This window comes from Epinephelus moara, chromosome 13 (genome assembly GCF_006386435.1).
Source record: "Epinephelus moara isolate mb chromosome 13, YSFRI_EMoa_1.0, whole genome shotgun sequence".
In the NCBI taxonomy this organism is placed as follows: Eukaryota; Metazoa; Chordata; class Actinopteri; order Perciformes; family Serranidae; genus Epinephelus; species Epinephelus moara.
This window is the reverse complement of record NC_065518.1, coordinates 10,773,719-10,793,972: the sequence shown is the minus strand read 5'-3', so window position 1 is coordinate 10,793,972 and position 20,254 is coordinate 10,773,719. Positions and strand designations below refer to the sequence as shown.

The 20,254-nt window shown below is 42.6% G+C and overlaps 2 protein-coding genes across 2 annotated transcripts; one reads left to right on the top strand and one right to left on the bottom strand.

The window, feature by feature from the left end:
- The first annotated feature begins 1 nt into the window (after position 1).
- On the top strand, positions 2 to 7,080 carry timm23a (translocase of inner mitochondrial membrane 23 homolog a (yeast)). The gene is made up of 7 exons (XM_050060171.1): positions 2 to 432; positions 630 to 688; positions 782 to 875; positions 2,592 to 2,676; positions 2,777 to 2,835; positions 2,981 to 3,091; positions 6,240 to 7,080. Exons 1-7 carry the CDS (start codon positions 327 to 329, stop codon positions 6,356 to 6,358), a joined length of 633 nt encoding a protein of 210 aa, XP_049916128.1. The 5' UTR covers positions 2 to 326; the 3' UTR covers positions 6,359 to 7,080.
- Positions 7,081 to 7,084: 4 nt separating this feature from the next.
- Positions 7,085 to 13,304, bottom strand: zgc:112285 (uncharacterized protein LOC561476 homolog). Its single transcript, XM_050060157.1, has 6 exons — positions 13,116 to 13,304; positions 12,879 to 12,988; positions 10,166 to 10,260; positions 9,761 to 10,041; positions 9,380 to 9,543; positions 7,085 to 7,581 (listed from the first exon to the last, which is right to left on the bottom strand). Exons 1-6 carry the CDS (start codon positions 13,249 to 13,251, stop codon positions 7,402 to 7,404), a joined length of 966 nt encoding a protein of 321 aa, XP_049916114.1. The 5' UTR covers positions 13,252 to 13,304; the 3' UTR covers positions 7,085 to 7,401.
- Between the last annotated feature and the right edge of the window lie 6,950 nt (positions 13,305 to 20,254).

Sequence of the window (20,254 nt, the reverse complement as noted above, 5' to 3'; positions counted from 1 at the left end):
AACGTCACGAGTCGCTTTACGGTAGAGCGTGGTGCTGGTGCTGGAGGTCAGAGTGTTGACGAGGAGGCGAGCTCGGTAATCTGTAACGAAAATCCTGTTTTCCCACCTGGAAAACTCATTTAGGATTCAAAATACACGTTAACAGGACAGCGTCTGTTGGTGTCGGTGAATCCAGCGGCTCGTCGTTGATTACTTTGTCTTGTATTTTTAGTATTTCGACAGAGCTAGCTAGCTAGCGCTTGCTAACATTAGCCAGGTCGGCTCGGCTAGCACCTTTCCACACGGCTCCTGTATTCACCAGGTGACCCCTCGGCTCCCCTACAGCCATGGACAACAACTCACAAGGATCAGGAGGAACGAAAGGAGGTTTCGGGAGTCTCTTTGGAGGAGGTGCACCTGAATACTCCAACACAGAGCTCGCCGGTGTTCCCTGTAAGTATCATGCAATGTTACAGGACCGTTATCTCTCACACTGCGAGAGTTAGCTTAAACCGGTAACAGCTGTGGCACAGGCTACCTAGCTAGCTAGCTTCGTGGCCTTTTAATATCGTGTAAATAAAACTTTCACAATATATAAACGTCGAAGGGTGCAAAAAATAGCTAATATTTCGGTTGTAATGTCATTTCAGTGACTGGAATGAGCCCTCTGTCCCCTTACCTGAATGTCGACCCTCGTTACCTGGTTCAGGTAAGCTAGCTAGTAGCATTTAGCTGCTCTATGCAATGAATTGACAGGTTTTGGGGGATTTTTCTGACTCTAACAGTTGATGTTGTGTTTCAGGACACAGATGAGTTCATTCTGCCCACAGGCGCCAATAAAACAAGAGGGAGGTTTGAACTGGCTTTCTTTACCATTGGAGGATCGTGCATGACTGGTAAGAGATAACCTGTGATATTACAGAGTCACACAACTTCCATATATTGTACTTAAAACATTATATGCTGTTTAACAGGAATGTTTTTTTTTTACTGTAAATGTGAATTAGTAGAATTAGTGCGCTATACCCATAATGTATATGTCAGTGTTCATGTTTCATGTTTTGAGTTGGTTTAAATCAGAGGAAATTCAGTGATATTTAGACCTCAGTGTACTTCTAACTTTGTGGCAGCAGTTTTAAAAGCACCCATATCTGTTTCAAGGCCTGGGACACTCATAGACACTGTCTATTTGTGTTACGTTAAGGCACATCGTGTATGATTATCTCTACACATCAAACATATTTGCTGTGCTGTGAACTTTTGCACATGCCCTGACTAATATTTTTGCACATCCTGCACCAAACTGCACAGGTTATTCTGAAACAGCTTTATTGTACATATTTGTTATGTACTTTATTTTTTTTAAATTATTTTTGTCGTAATTTGCTACCCCAAGCGAAGAAGTTCAACTATCTCAGCGTCTTGTTCACAAGTGGGTGTAGAATAGAGCGTGAGATGGATCGGCGGTTTGGTGTGGCTTCTGCAGTGATGCGAGCGGTGCGCTGGACCATTGTGGTGAAGAGGGAGCTGAGCCAGAAGGAAAAGCTTTCAATTTACTGGTCCATCTATGTCCCAACCCTCACCTATAGTCATGAGCTCTGAGTAGTGACCGAAAGAATGAGATCGCGGATACAAGCAGCTGAAATGAGTTTCCTCCGTGGGGTGGCTGCGCTCAGCCTTAGAGATAGGGTAAGGAGCTTGGACATCTGGAGGGAGCTCAGAGTAGAGCCGCTGCTCCTTCGCGTCGAAATGGGTCAGTTGAGGTGGTTCGGGCATCTGATCAGGATGCCTCCTGGGCGCCTCCAATTGAAGGTGTTATAGGCACGTCCCACTGGAAGGAGGACCCAGGGACAGACCCAGAACATGCTGGAGGGATTATATATCTTGCCTGCCCTGGGAAAGCCTTCGGATCCCCCAGGACGAGCTGGAAAGCGTTGTTGGTGGGAGGGACGTTTGGAATACTTTGCTTGGCCTGCTGCCCCCGGGACCCAGCTTCAGATAAGCGGTTGACAATGGATGGAGGGATGTTGCAATATTTTTGCATTACTTTTATTCCTTTCAATGTGTTTAATGTATGCACCAAAAACCAAAGCAAATGACTTGTAAGTGTAAACCTACTTGGAATAAATCTTATTCAGATTCTGATGCCCCCCTGCACAATGTCAGGTTCATAAAGAACTGGTTTTCGTTGAGTTTGGTGTCAAAGAATATGACTAGCTTCGAACAGAGTCTCAACCTTGACAGCCATCATCTTTTGGATGAACTGAGTCGCAGATTGTGAGCCAGGCCTTATCACCTAATATCAGTGCCTTATCTCACTAAGGATGTTGTGGCTGAATGGGAGGAAATCTCTCCAGTGAGCTTCTAATAAACTTGTGGAAAATCTTCCCAGAAGAGTTGAAGTTGTAACAGCAGCAGATGATGCATCATTGATTTGGAATGACATGGTCAACAATCACGTCTGGATGTTCACATACTTTTTTGGCTTATGGTTTAACTGGAGTACATGGAATTAAAGCAACTGAATGTTTTCAGTGGTTATTGTTATGTATGAACGCAAGTTGAAACCCAACGCCCCACTCAGCCTTTCTGCCTGTTTGTCTTGACTACAGGAGCTGCACTTGGAGCTGTAAATGGTCTCAGGGTGAGCCTAAAGGAGACTCGCGACATGGGATGGTCCAAACCTCGTAATGTACAGTGAGTATTGAGGCAGAGTTAAGTTTACCAGTAGACTTATTCCTAGTAGTACATGTGGATGTCTTGACCTGTCCTCTGAACGTTTGCTTTGTCTCCCCAGGATTCTCAACATGGTGACCAGACAGGGTGCTTCATGGGCTAACTCTTTGGGCTCTGTTGGTAAGACCATTATAATGAAAGTCAAAAAATAACATTAACTAGCATGTTGACTAATCTCATGGACAAAAATCCTGTTGTTACATGTTGTTGTAACTTTTTTTTTGCCACCTCATTCAAAGCTCTGAACTTTTCTTTGCTGTTGCAGCCTTGTTATACAGTGTTTTTGGTGTGGTGATAGAGAAGGCCAGAGGAGCGGAAGATGACATCAACACAGTGGCTGCTGGGACGTTAACTGGGATGCTCTTTAAATCAGCCAGTAAGTGTCTTTTCTGCTTGTGTATCTGCCATTATGGTGTTAATGTTATTGACTTTAACCTGAGAGTGTTTCCAGATGGGTTTTAATAAGATGAGTATAATTGGATTTCACCATTTATTGTCTCTCCATATAAAATCCATTGGTTGAAATATTACGGCCTCACAGCTTCTCTTCTAAATGAGTGACGGCTTTAATCTTACCTAACGATCACAGCATTATTTTTATGGACGCTAGGCTGCAAGGAATGATTATTGTCATTATTTATGAATGTGGAGGTCTTTTTGTTTATTGGGTAATCTGTTAAAACCATGGCCATTACAGCTTCTCAGAGACAAAAAAAAGTCTGGAAATGTCTGTTTCTGTCTGACAAACATATTTCCAAAGATATTAATGTACAGCGATATGAGAGAAAAGCAGCAAATCGTCACATCTGAGAAGCTGAAACCAGAGATTATTTGGCAATGTTGCTTATTAAACACCTTAAACAGTAAATAATCAACATTGTTGATTAGGGCCGCAACGGTACATGTATTTGTGTCAAACCGTTCGGTACGTGACTTTCGGTTCGGCACGACCCTGTACCGAATTATTGGGCGCAGGATATTATTTTATTTTATTTTGTTTTATTTTAATTCCGTTTTTGCGAGCCGAACCATTTAAAATATCTAGTTCCCCGACGGACATAATTGAGTGACGGACCGAGTCCGACCGTAAATCTCCGCTTTCACTTTGTGCAGCGCATTCTCGCATTTTGACAACATGGCAAGTGAGCCTGACGAACCTGAAGACCCACCCGCAAACCTTAAGTCCTCCGTTTGGGAACACTTTGGTTTCAGGGTAAAATACGAAGATGGAAATAAACAAGTTGACAAGACAAAAGCAGTGTGCCGACACTGCAGAACAGCGGTCGGGTATGTACTTGGAAACACGTCTAACATGCTAACGCATCTAAAGCGACACCACCCGAGTTTGAACGTTAACCGGCACGACTAGAAAAAGCAATCTGGTGCAAACTACGATATCGTCGTCGTTTAAAAAGAAAGAGCGTTTCCCTGACCATCGCGCTAAAGAAATAACCAACGCCATTGGAGTTGAGTAAAATTGTTTAAGCTGCACTTTAGATATAAGCATGTTTTGTTTACTGCACTTTAACAAAGTGGGAAAGCTAAGTAAGTTCCTAGTAAAACTGAATCTGAGCAGGCTTTAAAGCTGACCAGCTGCACTATACTTTTTATTTTAATTGAGTAAAACTGTTAAAGCAGAAATGTATATTTATATTTTTCATTCAAAAAATGTGTTAAAAAAACAGCAGGATTTTATTTTTCACTTTTATATTTCTATTTTCATTCAAACAATGTGAAAAAGCAGGATTTTATATATATTTGTTTCATTCAACAATTGTGTAAAAAGAGTTAACTGCTGTGGTGGTATGTTTTAATAAGGTTACCAATAAGTAAAAGATATTTAATAGTTTTTTTTTTTTCCATTACTGTACCGAAAAAAAACAAACCGTGACTTGTGTACCGAGGTACGTACCAAACCGAGATTTTTGTGTTCCGTTACACCCCTATTGTTAATGATAAAATGTGTTCCTAGTTTACTCATCAGTTAGTTGTCTAATTGCTTGAGGGATCAATAAATCAAACAAAAGACACGCACATCTCACTGTGGAAGGGCAGGTGCTGAGTCGATAAGAAGAATAAGAATAACTTTATTAATCCCCAAGGGGAAATTCAATTATCTGTCAGCTCATCTATTATATGTCAAAGAATTATAAAGCCTGATGGCTGTTGGTATATAGGATCTTCTCTATCTCTCTTCCGTCCACCACAGTTTTTTTTGGTCCATCAAGGTGTTGTGGAGTGGATGATCTGGGTTGTTCATGATGGCCTCGAACATCTTCAGTGTGCATCTCCACCACCTCCTCCAGTGTGTCCAACCTGACTCCAATCACAGAGCCAGCTCTTTTGACTAGTTTGTCCAGCCGCCTTGCAACACGCTTGCCACCACAGACTGATAAAACATCTGCAGCATCTTACTACAGATGTTGAGAGATCTGAGCTTCCTCAAGAAAAAGAGGCGGCTCTGCCCCTTCTTGTAGAGAGTGTCTGTGTTAAGGGACCAGTCCAACTTATTATCCAGGTGTACACCTAGATACTTATAGCTTGGCACCACCTCAGTGTCCACCCCACAGGTATTCACTGGCTGAAGAGGGGGCTTGGACCTACGGAAATCTATGATCATTTCCTTGGTCTTGTGACTCCAGTCACTGAAGGCTTTTATCAGGTCGCTATATTCAGACTCCTGCCCATTCCTGATACACGCCACAATAGCAGTGTTGTCCGAGTATTTCTGGATGTGGTAGCACTCCGGGTTGTATTTGAAGTCCGCCGTGTACAGTGTGAACAGGAATGGAGCCAGGACAGTCCCTTGTGGAGCACCCCGTGCTGCTCATTAATGTCCCGGAAACACAGTTCCCCAACCCGACATACTGTGGCCTTCCTGTCAGGTAATCTGTGATCCAGGAGATAAAGGAAGGATCCACTGCCATCTCTGTGAGCTTGTCTTTGAGTATGTTGGGTTGGATGGTGTTAAATACGCTTGAAAAATCAAAGAACATGATTCGAGCTGTATGCCCTTTGTCAGACAAATACAGCATACAGCTCTAAACGTACGTCACTGTGCCATAAATAATTCTTTTCTGCAAAGAGTCCTGCAGTGTTGCGAGTCATTCATCCTTTTTTCATAATGGCTTGAGGGCTAATAATCATCTGATTCAACATAATAATTCGACCACCTCCATTATGTTTAATTTATCACTGTGTAAATGCTCTGTGTGATGCACAGAGGGCAGTACAGTAAATACGTGGATATTGACATCATTATTGAAATGTGCTTAAAGTTCGAACAAATCAAATGTTTAGAGATTAGATGAGTGAATCTAATGAGCCCCCGCCTGACTCATCAGATGTGGACTGTGGCTGTAAGCCTGCCTTTGGCCGACTATTTAGGTCCCCCAAACCCTCTTCCACCATCTGCGTGTTACAGTTTTAAAAATCCCTTTGCTACGGAAAACAAAGATTTGGATTGTGCAGTAAGGTGCATTGGCTGCCTTATCATTCATTCTGTTTCTACCGTGTGTTCGCAGGCGGCCTGAAGGGAGCAGCCCGAGGAGGTCTGGTTGGTTTAGCCCTGTCCGGTGCCTACGCTCTCTACAACAACTGGGACCACCTCACCGGCTCATCGTCATCCTCCAGGCTGTACTAACCCTCTCCCACACACATCTGCTTCCACATTAGGGCCAAATATCTCTCCAGGACACAGCCTTTAACCACAGCTAAGAGGAATTAGACTCTGGTCAAATGCAGTGTGCCTTACAGGGACGTACGAGGGTTGGTCCCAGTCCGCTGGTCCCTCCCCCGTAGCCACTTTCCTTCTCCAGGAGCATTCTGGGGATTGAAAAGATGTTTGAAAAAGAAGATTGGACTAAATTCCGCTGGGAACCCAGATGTATACCGTCCTATAACAGCCCTCTCTTCCTTTGTCTTCATCCTCGGAGGTGTTCCCGTCACTGATCCGATCAGTAATGAGGACAACCTGTGAGGATGTTTTATAGAGGTGTGTCATTTGTTATAATCATCGTCTATGGGAGACTTATCAGTCTTCTTTGATGCTAGTTTTGAAATCAATGAACCCATGGTATTTGGGTTAACTGAGCCAATTAGTAAGGTGACATCTGGTGTGTGTGGTTCACCAGATGAACATCAGTGGATTCACGTACTGATTCTGGACTGACTTGCTCTTCTGTTGTAGAAGAGCAAGAGAAGAGATTTTCACCTACGATGTACAAACAGAACTCGGCCGTACGGTCAGTTCTACTCATGTATTTATTGAAACTAATCTGCAGTGGTTTCACTGTAAAGCTGTTTATGTGTCTCCATCAACACAACTGTATTAAAAACTACAATAAAAAAATGGGAAATGACAAAGGTGTTGCTTTTACCCAGTTTTATTAAGCAAATGTTGACTGGATGTCATGAGTAGTGTGTACTCTGCAGTGCTCTGCCGCAACTTCCTGCGGTTCAAAGCCAGAGCAGTGCACAGTGTAGACTGTAAAATATGGTGTGTTAGAAAACAATCATTTCACATTCAGAACATGTATTTACATCTTAATGTGGTTGTTGGTTGAACCGTTGCTATGAGACTGTTTAGAAAAGAAAAAAAAAACAGATGGTCGTCGTCTGCAGACGTCGGACACGAAACAGAGCAGAGCTTATGTTTGCTGTCAGCGCCGAGTCAGGCGGCCCCGCTTAGTGCAGGAAGAAGTCCCTGATGCGTGTTGCCTCGATCCAGGGGATGTAGGCAGCGGTGCGGGTGAAGACGCTGGGTTTGTTCTCCACGGTGCAGCCGATCGGGCCAAAGCTCACCACGCCGTGCACCTCCCAGCGGTCACGCCCCAGCTGGCACAGCAGAGGACCACCGGAGTCGCCCTGAAGGGGAAGGACAGAGGAGATGGTTGGTCACTTAGGAGGTTAGTGGTGTCAAAAACATGATCTATAAATTGGTTCTGAACATTTGAAACGGTTTATCGTTTTCAGGGGTGTCGACCAGGCTTGAGCCGTGTCACGGTATTTCGGGGTCTGTGTGGTATTTAGAAATTTCAAGTGTGTGATTTTCAGTGCTGCCAAAATACAAGTGCGCCTTTTCTATTAGACTGAGATGCTGTATTGAGGCGATATAGTGCACAGCTTGGGCCACCAGAGGTCAGTCTCTACTGGTGGAGATGGCGACTGTGAGTGATGGGATAACGTTACAGGGCAAGTAAGAACAAAAACACATAACGCTACCTTGGCGTTACACTACTATCTTAGTTCAGCCCGTTGATACTTCAGTGTCTAACAAGGCAACAAGTGCAATATTAGGGATTTATACTTCTGCGTCGAAACCACACTGTACACTACGCTGTAGCCTGATGTACACCTCCCCAGAAATGTAACTGCATGTTGCCGCAACGCAGACCTGTTTATTTCTGTAAGCTGAAACCATTTCCCTCAGTGGAAACAAAGGTTGTTTTTTTCACCTCCGCCAAGGAGGTTATGTTTTCGCCGGCGTTTGTTTGTCTGCAAAAGAACTCAAAGTTCTGAACGGATTTTGATGAAGCAAAGTGATCGGTTGAAGCAAAGTGGACAAAAATAATAAAATGGCCGGAAATCCCAGCTGCTTGGCGGAGGTCTGCGCTCTCCGAGTGCTCTAGTTTACTTTAATTTCACAGATAAGAAACAATAAATTGTGAAGACAATAAAGCCTCCACAAAATAGCATTTTAAGTCTTGTGTGTGATTTATCCTGGCTTCATATGAGCAGAGGAAATCTCTGCTCGTCGCTAGGCTAATTTACACAATGTAAAATGCCATAGGCTTGTGCTAATAACATTAGCATGTTGTATTTGTGGGGAAAATGTGTCCAGATAAAGACAAGTGTTTGTCTGTGAATGCTGTGAGTTATAGTGAAGCTGATTTGTGTACTTGTGTTTGAAATTGTCTCTATTAAGCCATGTTTAATGTGTGTTTAATGTGTGTTTTGAATCAACTAAACTTTACAGCACTTCACAGAAACCTCCGCCACTGACTAGTGTTTTGGAGGTGTAACTGCAGAGTGACACAGACACCACTGCACAAATATAAATGCTCTTAATGGTGTAGGCCACGTGCGTAGGGTCTGCATAGAGCTGATGCACAAGTATAAATCCCTCTTTATTTAATGTCTTTTTATTACTCTATGGGCCACAAGTGTTTAAACCCAGCAAGACCAGTCTAAGTAGGGTCAGTGCATATTAGAAACAGCATTTGTAGGTTAGACAATGTCATACGTGCTACAATGACTTTTGTGTTTAACTCAGATAGTCATATACCATATACCTCTGTGAAATGTCATAAGGGAATGGAAAAATAAATGCTAGCCAAGCCTTGTAATGATACACCAGTACTAGCTGTGCTTTCTCTGTCTTATTTTTAACGTTTGCTTCAGTCATTCTGCTGCTCTCTGCTCCTAACCAAGAAAAGGGAAGTGGTCGTTGTCATGTTATAGCCTTGTACTGATTATCCTTTATTAAAACATTTAGTTTGATGCCCTTGATATCAGTTTTCCCCATAGTATTGAATATTGATTTTTTTTAAGGCATTGTGCTGAAGTTAGAAATTCCGGTATCCTGACAACACTAAAGGAGGTGCTTTTTAAAAAATTCATTCTCACTTCCACCTCCAACATATTCTGTAAATCTCAGTCGTACCTGGCATGCAGCCGGCGGGCCCTCAGTGTCCCTGAACCCGGCACAGATCATGGAGTCTCGGACACGGTCGCCCCAGAATTTCTTCTGCCGGCAGGTCTTGAAGTCAATGATGGGCAGGCGGGCTTGATTCAGGGCCTCTGCCAGAGACACGTTCTCCTTCCCGCCTGAAATGTGTGTGAAGACAATTTAAACTTCATTTTGATTGCTACCTCTTTTGACTTCTTGTTCACACAAGTCTCATGGCAACTATTGGACACATGGCTGTGACATTCTACAAAAATATTCATGATCCCCAGAGGGTGGACCCTACTGTTTTTTTCCTATTACGTAACCAGCAGGAGTTTTTTTTTAAATTTTTTTGACTCCCTCCCCTCCACTCACCGCGGGTGTCTCCCCAGCCTGTGACCCAGCAGTAGTGTCCTGGATTGAGGCTGGTCTGCTTGCGCGGCAGGCAGGCGTAGCGAATGAAGTTCGAAGGGACGATATCTGTGCCAGCCTTCACCAGGGCGATGTCGTAGTCCAGCTCGCTGTGAGCTGGGTAACGGAAGTTCTCGTGCCTGTAGATCCTCTTCACTGGGAAGATCCTCTCTGCCGTCTCGGAGCGCTTCAGCTGGTGCTTCCCCAGGACGATCCTCCAGCTCCCAGCATCCTCAGCTTTACCCCTGATTGGCCAGACACAGTCAGAGCAAGGTGTTTCTCAGTGTGTTCTCCTTCACCACAAAATGTATTCAAACATCAAACTACATTTTCTACTCTGTTTCCTCTTCTGTGTTCATGGTGTCTTACTTTTGGAAGCAGTGAGCGGCAGTAAGGACCCAGTTCTTGTGGATGAGAGTTCCTCCACAGACGTGAATGTAGTGTTTACTTCCCCTGGGACGAACCTACGAGAGACAACCAGTAAGCCCCCTCAGTGATGTCAGATCATTTAACTGGGCAGTTTGATTTTTTCTTACATCTCTCACAGAAACCTGCACATATGGCACTAGAAATATCACTTCGATAAACTGCATGAGAAAGAGGAGCCAACCAAGCGAAGCACTTTGGGGTCTGACATGTTGAACAGCTTTGATTTAAGGTAACTTAATTATGAACCCCACATATTTACCAAACACTCGCTAACAAATATATCGACCGAGCCAATATACTGGCAGATAATAGCTCATCTCAGATCTGAAGGTGTTGCCGTATATGTAAGGGTACAGAAACACCAGACATACAGTATGTTTAATGTAACTTCAAAACTGCTCCATTACAGTTTGTCCACCAGAGGGCGGTAACAAATTTTTGAACAATTATGATTATCTGCTCTGCACACACGATTGTCACAATGTTATGACAGTCAAATACGTTATTGTGATGTGTTCATATTTAATCATTTTGACTGTTATATCGCCATCAGACTTTTAAGACTCAAGTATTGATATCTGTATTGGCTTCAAGAAATCCAGTATTGGTCAGGCTATACTAAAGATATAACAAAAATAGTAGAATCATAGATATATGTAAGCTTTCCTAATGATTGAAGTAATTAATATGATTACTGCCTCTGCTGGTTAAAGAAATTAATTTATTCCTTCAAGAAATATTCTGGGTAGTAAAATTTCTTAGCTTCACAAAACATCAGTGATTTTTTTTTGGAGTGTCTCGCTGACGTGTTGTGTGTGTAAACATATCCTGATTTTGAGAAACTGGGAGACTCAAAACTAAAAGACTAGAACACATGTAAACACGCTGTTTCCTTTTAAAAGGGATAATTATGTAATAATGCCGTAATAATAATTATGATAATTTTAACCCATGATACTGAACCACAAGTAGACTTTTTTTAATTGGTCAACTTTAAATTCACAAACAAAATAAACTGATTCATACTGGATTTTTTTACATTTTTATTTTTTTGTAATTTGAATGTAAATAGGGCGCATGCACATAGTGTACATATATCTTATGTTTACTTTATTCTGTACTTATTTTATTCTACTGATGTATATATTGTAGTTAAATTGAACACTTACAGCCTCAGCACAGTAATGATATGTTTTATTTTTGATATTTTAATATCTTAAGCACTAGTGTTGAACACTGCAGCATAATGCACATTTTCATTTCTATTTTATTTTATTGCTTTATATTTACATACTTCTAATTTATACTCTTTTTCTTACTTCTTACAATTCCCTATTCTTTACATCAGAGCGACTGCAAAGAATCATAATTTTCCCTTGAGGATCAATAAAATATTTCTCATTCTGATACTGATAAAAAAAATACAACAACATCAAAATAGAGCTTGTTTGCCCCCGTTTTAGGACATTTGGACTTAATTATCTTTGACAGTGTTTAGTTTTTTATACTTATCAGGTCCTACTGATCCCAGATAGCTAGGAGAATTAAAAATGTATCCCAAACAAAAGTTAGATATAGAGAACAGGTCTGTGCACCTAGTACAAGGTGCCAGAAATGGCTTTCCAAAATAAAGATAAATAGGAGAACTTATAATTGCATTGTACAGGTAGCGGTCTCGCTGCCTTCCCTCGTACAATCTGAAGACAAATTTAACATTTTGACACCTTGGACACAATTTTTTTAGAACAATTAACAAAACAATTGATTCTTACTCCAGAATTTTTCAACTTAATATTTTTTGTAAGATTATTGTCACATAAAAACAACTTCCGTGTTTAATTTGGAAAAATCATCATGTTGAGGAAGAGGAAGTCCAGCTGCACTTGTTTTTCTACGTTTCAGGACTAACACCTTTAAATATTTTGTTGGGGATCCTGGATGAAAACTGTCCCCAGATAGTTATTCTAATGTGTAAAATATTCTTTTATTTAAAGCTCAATCAGGAAAAATTTTGAATTTAAGTTTTCTGAAAAATACTGTGCAATGTCAGTTTTCTTAAGGAAAGAAAATATTGCTACGAATTACTGTAAAGTAGATCAACATAAAATGAAATGGGAGAAAATTTGCTCTTGTGAAAAGTGTAACTATGTCGAATTGTAATTACTCTAACGCATATAAATTTAATTTAGTTGTTTTTTAGTACTGTTAACGTAAGCATTTGAATTACTGATTTGATCCTACCATGCTATCCTATCATGTGATCTGTGCTTTGTATTATTTGCCTGTAATTAAAAGAATAAATAAAATAAAACAAAATTAAGTGAAACTACATTAAATTGAACAATTAAATTACATTACAAATACAAATAAAATTAAAAAAAAAGACCAAACCAAGCTCAATAAATGGATCCTGATTTTTTGTGTGGTGTGCCTTTATGATGCTCAAATCACTTTACTAAAAACGCTAAGAAAAAAAAATTGGCCCTAAACACATGATGAACATACAGGTGTAATGTACACCGTCCAACTCTCTCATCTTTTCAAAACCTCGTCCTGTTGCAGTCTAATAAAAAAAATTTGTATGTAACATTTTTATACAATCAATCAAGACCTCCTTAAACCGAACCACGTCAAAAGACAAAAGCAGATTTACCTGCAGAGAGACCTGCCAGGGCCAGGAGTGAGGTCTGGCCTCGTTCCCAGACACAATCCTCTCGGCCATGTTGGGCTTGAAGTGAGCCATGCCACAGTCTCTGGGCCAGTCTGACAGGAGAGACCAACAACATGAAGCCCCAAATAAACAGAGAGAAGACGTTCAAATCAAAAATGTTCAAGTTTGTTTTCACAGGAGCCTTGAAACGTGTGTGTTTCTGTATGTGTTTGCCCTCACCCAGGTGGAGGAGCTTATGCTGTGGCTGTCGTCCGGGGGTGAGTGTGTATGCAGCTGCAGGCAGAGACGCCTTGCTCAACAGCAGCGGCAGCAGCAGAGACAGAAAGAGGAGCAGAGGAGGTCCAGGTACAGCCATCGTCTATCACAGAATCACCGGCCGGCACACATCCCACGCTATTTATACCAGGCAGCAACACACACACCACACATTACAGCAGGGACAATGAGCTGTGTCACAACAAAGGCTGAGCGCTGGATTGTTCTCCTGTAGCTGTGAGTTTCCACTGCCGCTGAGAAAAAGGGGATTTTGGGGAGTCCCATCAGCAGTTTCACATACATATAGTATGCTCACAGTACGCCAACACGCACGCAGGACAAAGGCAGTACAGTACTGTACACAAACAAACATCACATCATGTCACATGACTCACAGCAGTGACATAGTGACCTGAGCGTGACCTTTATCTCTGATATCCCAAATCTCCACTATAGTTCATTCATGACAAACATGACTCAGTGAAAAAGATGTTGTTACTGTGTGTGTTTACCTGCCTGAAGTCGGCTTGTATGGATATTTATACTTGTCAGTCATAAACAGGGGGCCATCTGAAAGTGAAGCCATTAAACATGCACTCTTCCTGATGGCAGCAGGGGGCGACTTCACTGGTTACACATAGAAGTCTGATTGTATAGAAGTCAATAAGAAAATGATCCAACTTCTCGCTTGAGTTATTCCCTCAATAAACATTTTGATGCGTTTATGGTCTCAATCACTAGTTTAAGTTTCAAAATGACATGATGTTCATTGTTTAATTATAGTTTTATTTAGAGCGAAATAGACGCCATTTTGGCTTACGCACCTTCGCGAGGAGCATAAACCTAGCATTGTAAAGAAGAGCACCATTCAAGCATTTTTGAAAACAACAAAATGGCTGCAGCTGATGCTGAACTTTCTGTAGAGATACTATTTTCAAACTGTGATGGCAAAAACAACAACACTCATTCACACAGCTCATCTCTGCACACTGTAGTATGTTTACATTTGTCCGTCACTTAGGGGTGTGCCTTATCATCTCGTTTGAGATAATACTGATATAGTTTTTAATAGGATACATGAGATATTCATATCGTGATATTTGCGATATTTTTACTTGTTGACGTATGATGTCATACTGTTACCCACGGCAACAACAAGCATGGCTGAAAGCAAAATTATTACAGACTACGCAGTGGTTCCAAAAAGAGGAGCAGCTTCAGTAGTGTGGAATAAACTGTGGCGTCCTGAATGTTTTATGAACAGCCCCGGACTTCTCAGACTCTTTTAGTGACTTAACGTTCAGAGGAACTCATTCAGCGGCTCCTCTGGCAGCAGCACAGCGTCTCTCCCTCTCCTCCATGATCTGTCATAAACCCTTTGGTAATGTAAACCTACGTGATGCTCGTGGCTCAACAAAAAACTCCATATATGTGAATGTGTGATAGTTGTGGTATCATAACAGCCTGTCACAGGTTACAGCGTGATGATTAGAGGAGAAATGGCAGAGCATAAAGGTCCAGGTGGAAAAAAAACAATTCAGTCATTTAGGATTTTACTAAAAGAAGGAAATCACCTGTTGATTTATATATATAGATCCCAGGGGACATTTTTAGTATTTGGGAGACGTAAATGTGTAATTTGTGGTTGATTTTATTTTGTTGAACTATTAATACTGTATACAGAATCTGAATCTCACTCTGAGTTACTGTTCACAAACTAAAGAAATGAGAGATCATTATTAGCCATTATTAGCAATACCAGGTCAAACCAAGTTAGCCATTGCTAGCAATACCAGCTCAAACCAGATTAGCCATTGCTAGCAATACCAGCTCAAACCAGGTTAGCCATTATTAGCAATACCAGCTCAAGCCAGGTTAGCCATTGTTAGCAATACCAGGTCAACCCAGGTTAGCCATTGCTAGCAATACCACCTCAAACCAGGTTAGCCATTATTAGCAATACCAGGTCAAACCAGGTAAACCATTATTAGCAATACCAGGTCAAACCAGGTTAGCCATTGCTAGCAATACCAGCTCAAACCAGATTAGCCATTATTAGCAATACCAGGTCAAGCCAGGTTAGCCATTGCTAGCAATACCAGCTCAAACCAGATTAGCCATTGTTAGCAATACCAGCTCAAGCCAGGTTAGCCATTGTTAGCATTACCAGCTCAACCCAGGTAAGCCATTGTTAGCAATACCAGGTCAAACCAGGTTAGCCATTATTAGCATTACCAGCTCAAACCAGGTTAGCCATTGTTAGCAATACCAGCTCAAGCCAGGTTAGTCATTGTTAGCAATACCAGCTCAACCCAGGTAAGCCATTGTTAGCAATACCAGCTCAACCCAGGTTAGCCATTGCTAGCAATACCACCTCAAACCAGGTTAGCCATTATTAGCAATACCAGGTCAAACCAGGTTAGCCATTATTAGCAATACCAGGTCAAACCAGGTTAGCCATTGTTAGCAATACCAGCTCAAGCCAGGTTAGCCATTGTTAGCAATACCAGCTCAACCCAGGTAAGCCATTGTTAGCAATACCAGCTCAAGCCAGGTTAGCCATTGTTAGTATTACCAGCTCAAACCAGGTTAGCCATTATTAGCAATACCAGGTCAACCCAGGTAAGCCATTGTTAGCATTACCAGCTCAAACCAGGTTAGCCATTGTTAGCATTACCAGCTCAAACCAGGTTAGCCATTGTTAGCATTACCAGCTCAAGCCAGGTTAGCCATTGTTAGCATTAACAGCTCAAACCAGGTTAGCCATTGTTAGCATTACCAGGTCAAACCAGATTAGCCATTGTTAGCATTACCAGCTCAAACCAGATTAGCCATTGTTAGCATTACCAGTCGATAACAATGCATTACACTTTAATATGTTCATACCAACATTGTAGCAACATGTCTACAGATAGAAGTTGAACAGTGTTGTGCATACGACTGTTTTAATGAGACACAAATAAGACAGAAGTCTAAATAATCAGTATATTACTGAGGCTTTCACTGCTGTTGATGTGCGGGTTTTTAGGTTGGGGTTGGTGAGGTTCCTCCGATTTTCCGAGTGTTAAATCTGACTGCAGGGACGTTCCAGTTAAAATGTATTTTGTATTCAGAGTAACAGCTACACTTGTTTGACCGTGAAACCTGGACATATCTGCATGGATAAATACAACAAAACATATCTTTATGTAATCTGAATGCTTTAAGAACAGAAAATGATAATAAATAACAAAAAAGCAACAGTAACCCTCTACACACATCTGTGAAGACATGACAACAGTAACGGCACTGGAAGCGACTAGTGAGTTGAGCTTTTTTCCTGTGGTGAATGAGAGAGAATGTGCCCGCTCATCTGAATGGCAGCGCCTGAATGGTCAAACCTCACCGCTGTGGGTCACCAAGTTTACACTCAACTTGCTGTATGTTTTTCCACAGCGAGTGAGTTCAGCGAGTGTGGGAAGAGAGGGAGGGAGGGTTTAGTGTTTTTTTTTTTTTGAGAACGACTCATAATATAGTGAAAGGCGTAATTCTGCACAATGAACCTTCAAATTACTGAAGTAAAAGACCTTCATACTTCAGCCACCACTTCTATTTGTGCACTTTTACAACAAGTATTATGTTATATAGTTGTCTCAATTCAGCGGCTGCAGCCTTCGGAGGCTGCAGTTGAAGACCGGTTACATCACATCGGCGCGACCAAGGCCGCCCCATTTCGAAGGCTCCTTCAAATGCGGCTGAGAAATTCAGCCTTCTTTCCCAGAATTTAAAGGACGCAACGGATGAATCCTTCATGGCCCAGCCTATCCCAAGATGCATTGTCAATTATATATTAAGTTAAGTTAACTAACTAGCTAACAGTTAACTGTTGTTAGCATTACTATTAGCTAAAAGCACACAGCTTAAACAATCTTAATTTAATAGGTTTACCTGAAAACGGTCCATCAGTGTGAAGTATATCAAACAGCAGTGACTCTGGAGGTGAATCATCTCCTCAAGTATTGAATAAACAAATATAGTAAGAATCTCTGGGTCCATGATTTAGGGCTAACTAGCTTACTCCAAGAAAACACCCAGAGTGTCTGATACCTCTAGATGCCCTAATAGTAACAATAATAATAACGATTATAAAAAAACAGATAAATAAAATAAAGTAATAAAAAAAAAAAATCAAACGGTAATCTAAAGGCAAAACAAACATTTTAAATCAACAGAGATACAAAGATTAAAGTTTTATTGAGCATCTACATGAACACATATATTACCTCCTGGTTGCTGATTGATTGATTCACAGGTAAGTCTTGACTTCATGAAGACTTCACTAGAAATGCAGGTTTGTTTTCAGAAGTGGGCAGAATAAAGAGGGACACAATGAAGTAAAAAATAAAACACATATGGACTGTTTATATATCCTTAATGTAAATGATAAAGTGTTTGAATCTTTACAACAAGCAGCCCTTTTCTAACTGTAAAATTACATAGATAAAATGTATCTGAAGAACATGCAGAGGAGGTGGAAGTACTTTTTCAGAGTAGAGTCGCAGGTATGTTTCCTCTCAGGCTGCATGCAAACCTAAAAACCCTCAAACAACAGGTTAGGACAGCTTGTATGGGACCAACCTGTTCTTATCCCAGGTCGTCAAATACTGATACATTTTCACACCCTTGAGCTTGCCTGAGAAGGACTAAATGCACAAACGCGTACTGAACTGAACTGAACCGTACCATACCGTTCTGTGCACGATAAACGACAGACTTCCATCTGTGTCACCGGTAATGAGGAAATACAGTGAGTGCTGGACGGAGCAGTGAGTGACAACAACCCCGCCCGCATTTAAGAGTACTGTTTGCAGTGGAAACACTAGGGTCTAGGTACCATGTCTGAAGGGTTACTGTTGGTTCCAAAGGTACCATACTGAAAGTGTTTGGTGGAGATGGGGCTTCGGAGTTTCCTCTTGGACAGTAAGTGTAGACAATGCTTCCAAAAATTTTAATTAGATTACTAACAAGTTGACGTTTCAAGCTTCACGCTCCTCATCAGATAGCCAGGCGGGCCCCTGGGCCTGCGCCCACTGGGCCTATTCAGTAATCCATCCATATATGCGGTACATGAATGTAGTGTTTCGTTACCTGAAGGAAACGTCAGTGATTAATTAAGAAAGCAGTTTGGTGACATAAAAACGTAATTTCTAGGAGACAGTGTTGCACAAAGATGCTAAAAGTAGCCTTCGACATCGATATCACACGCCGAGGGGTGTGAAGAAATGGTGGTATTTGACTTCCTGGGACTGAGAATGGGCCAATGGGACATGAGAGGAAATTATGCCCTTGCTAAGAGGAGTTTTCTAACATTGGATCTCCACCTCTTTACCAAATGATGAAAAGAAAGTCTTGACAACAGCAGATGAAACTAAATGAAAGTGAGGGCTCCTCCCACTGTCTGTGAGTTTATTAGTAGTGCAAACTGATCAGCTGTGGATTAACAGCCATTAGCGTAGTCTCCGGGTTCAGTCATCTGTCTTTTTGGAGCCTCCACACCACCCAGGCCTCCTCAGCGACCTGATCACACTCCTCTTGCGGCTGTGTCCGCTCCCATGCGAGGGTGATTTAGGACGTCTGGTGCCTTCCTCTCCGTACACCTCGCTCTCTTCTTTTTTTGCATTGACTCCCTCTGCTCTGCTTATTCTACGAACAGCCTCGACTGTTTCCTCCTTTTTTCCTGCTCCTTCCTCCTCCACCTCCTTCTGCCCTCTGTCCACCTCTGATGTCTCCTCTTTTTCACCCTCCACCATACAGGTTGAGGTAATGACCATCACAGGCGGATGAAGTTCTGGGGTCATGGCCTTCACCACGTTCGATATGAGAGGAGGTTTCGGTGCTTTCTTCTTCTTCGAGCTATGTCTCAGAGGTCGGGGGCTATTTTGGAGCTCCAGATGTTTCTGTATGGCCATAGTTAGCACCTCCGGGTCCACGGATGCACCGTGAATGTCCCATGTCATGCCGTCCTCGTCCCACTGCACCTGCTTCATGCTGCTCCTCCTCTCCATCTGGCCCTTGTCCTCCCCCTGGCTCTTCAGACACGACCTCCTCCTCTCCAGATCGTGCAAGGCGGCAGAGTTAATGTCCCACTCCGGGCCGTCCCCTTGCCTCTCCTCCTCCTCCTCCTCCTCCTCCTCCTCACCGCTGCTGGCTGGGAACATGCTGGAGGACGGGGAAACCAGATTGGAGTGGGACCCCACTGAGAACTTCAGGTTCAGTCTCGATCCAGGAGGCGAGCCCAATAGGGAGTGGGAGCCCATGTTGGAGTTGGACAAGTTCTTCCTGAGGCCCCAGAAGGAGCTGATGGGAGTGATCGTCTGCACCGCTGCGTCCACCAGATCCAGCTGGGAAGTCATCGTGCCTTCCTCCCTGAACACCTGAGCCTCTGTGATGCCCTCTCTGGCGTTCAACTTGCACTTGCAGCCGTCACCCAATAGTGAGTCACTCAAAGAAGAAACCAGGGGTGACCTCCTGTCTCTGCCTGTTGGAAGGCTTCGCCCTGGTAGCTCAAGATGACAAACTGAGCCTCCTCTTTCTGATTCCTGTGAATGTGCTGGGGAATTAGGCGACAGGTAGTTTAACATCTGCACAGGGCTTCTCATTCCTCCGCTGTCTGATAACTGTGTGCCTCCAGGACTGTGCAGGTCTTCTATCACGTCATCAACAAGGCAGCCTGGGTCTAATGGTGCACCTCCTCCTGCTAAGCTAACAGACGACGGGATCGGGGAGGGGAAGGTAAAAGAAAGCGAGTTATTCTCCAGGAAGCCCTCATCCTCTGCGCTGGTGAGCCGGAGGAGATCGGGGGAGTTGTACGGCAAGGGTGAGGAGGTGTGAACCTGCAGAGGTGAGGGCAGTGGAGAGGGTGCAGGTGAGGACACAAGTAAGTCCTCCTGCTGATGTGTGCTCAGGGTCAGCGTTGAAGAAGAAGTTAAAAGGTCTTCAGGGGGTAAAGGTGGTGTCGTCAGGGGGGAGATGAAGGAAGAGGATGTGGCTTGAGGAGAGGTTGGTTTGGACATGGAAGAACAAGGGGTGTCCTGGGTTAGACTTGAGGGGCGCGAGGTCCTGCT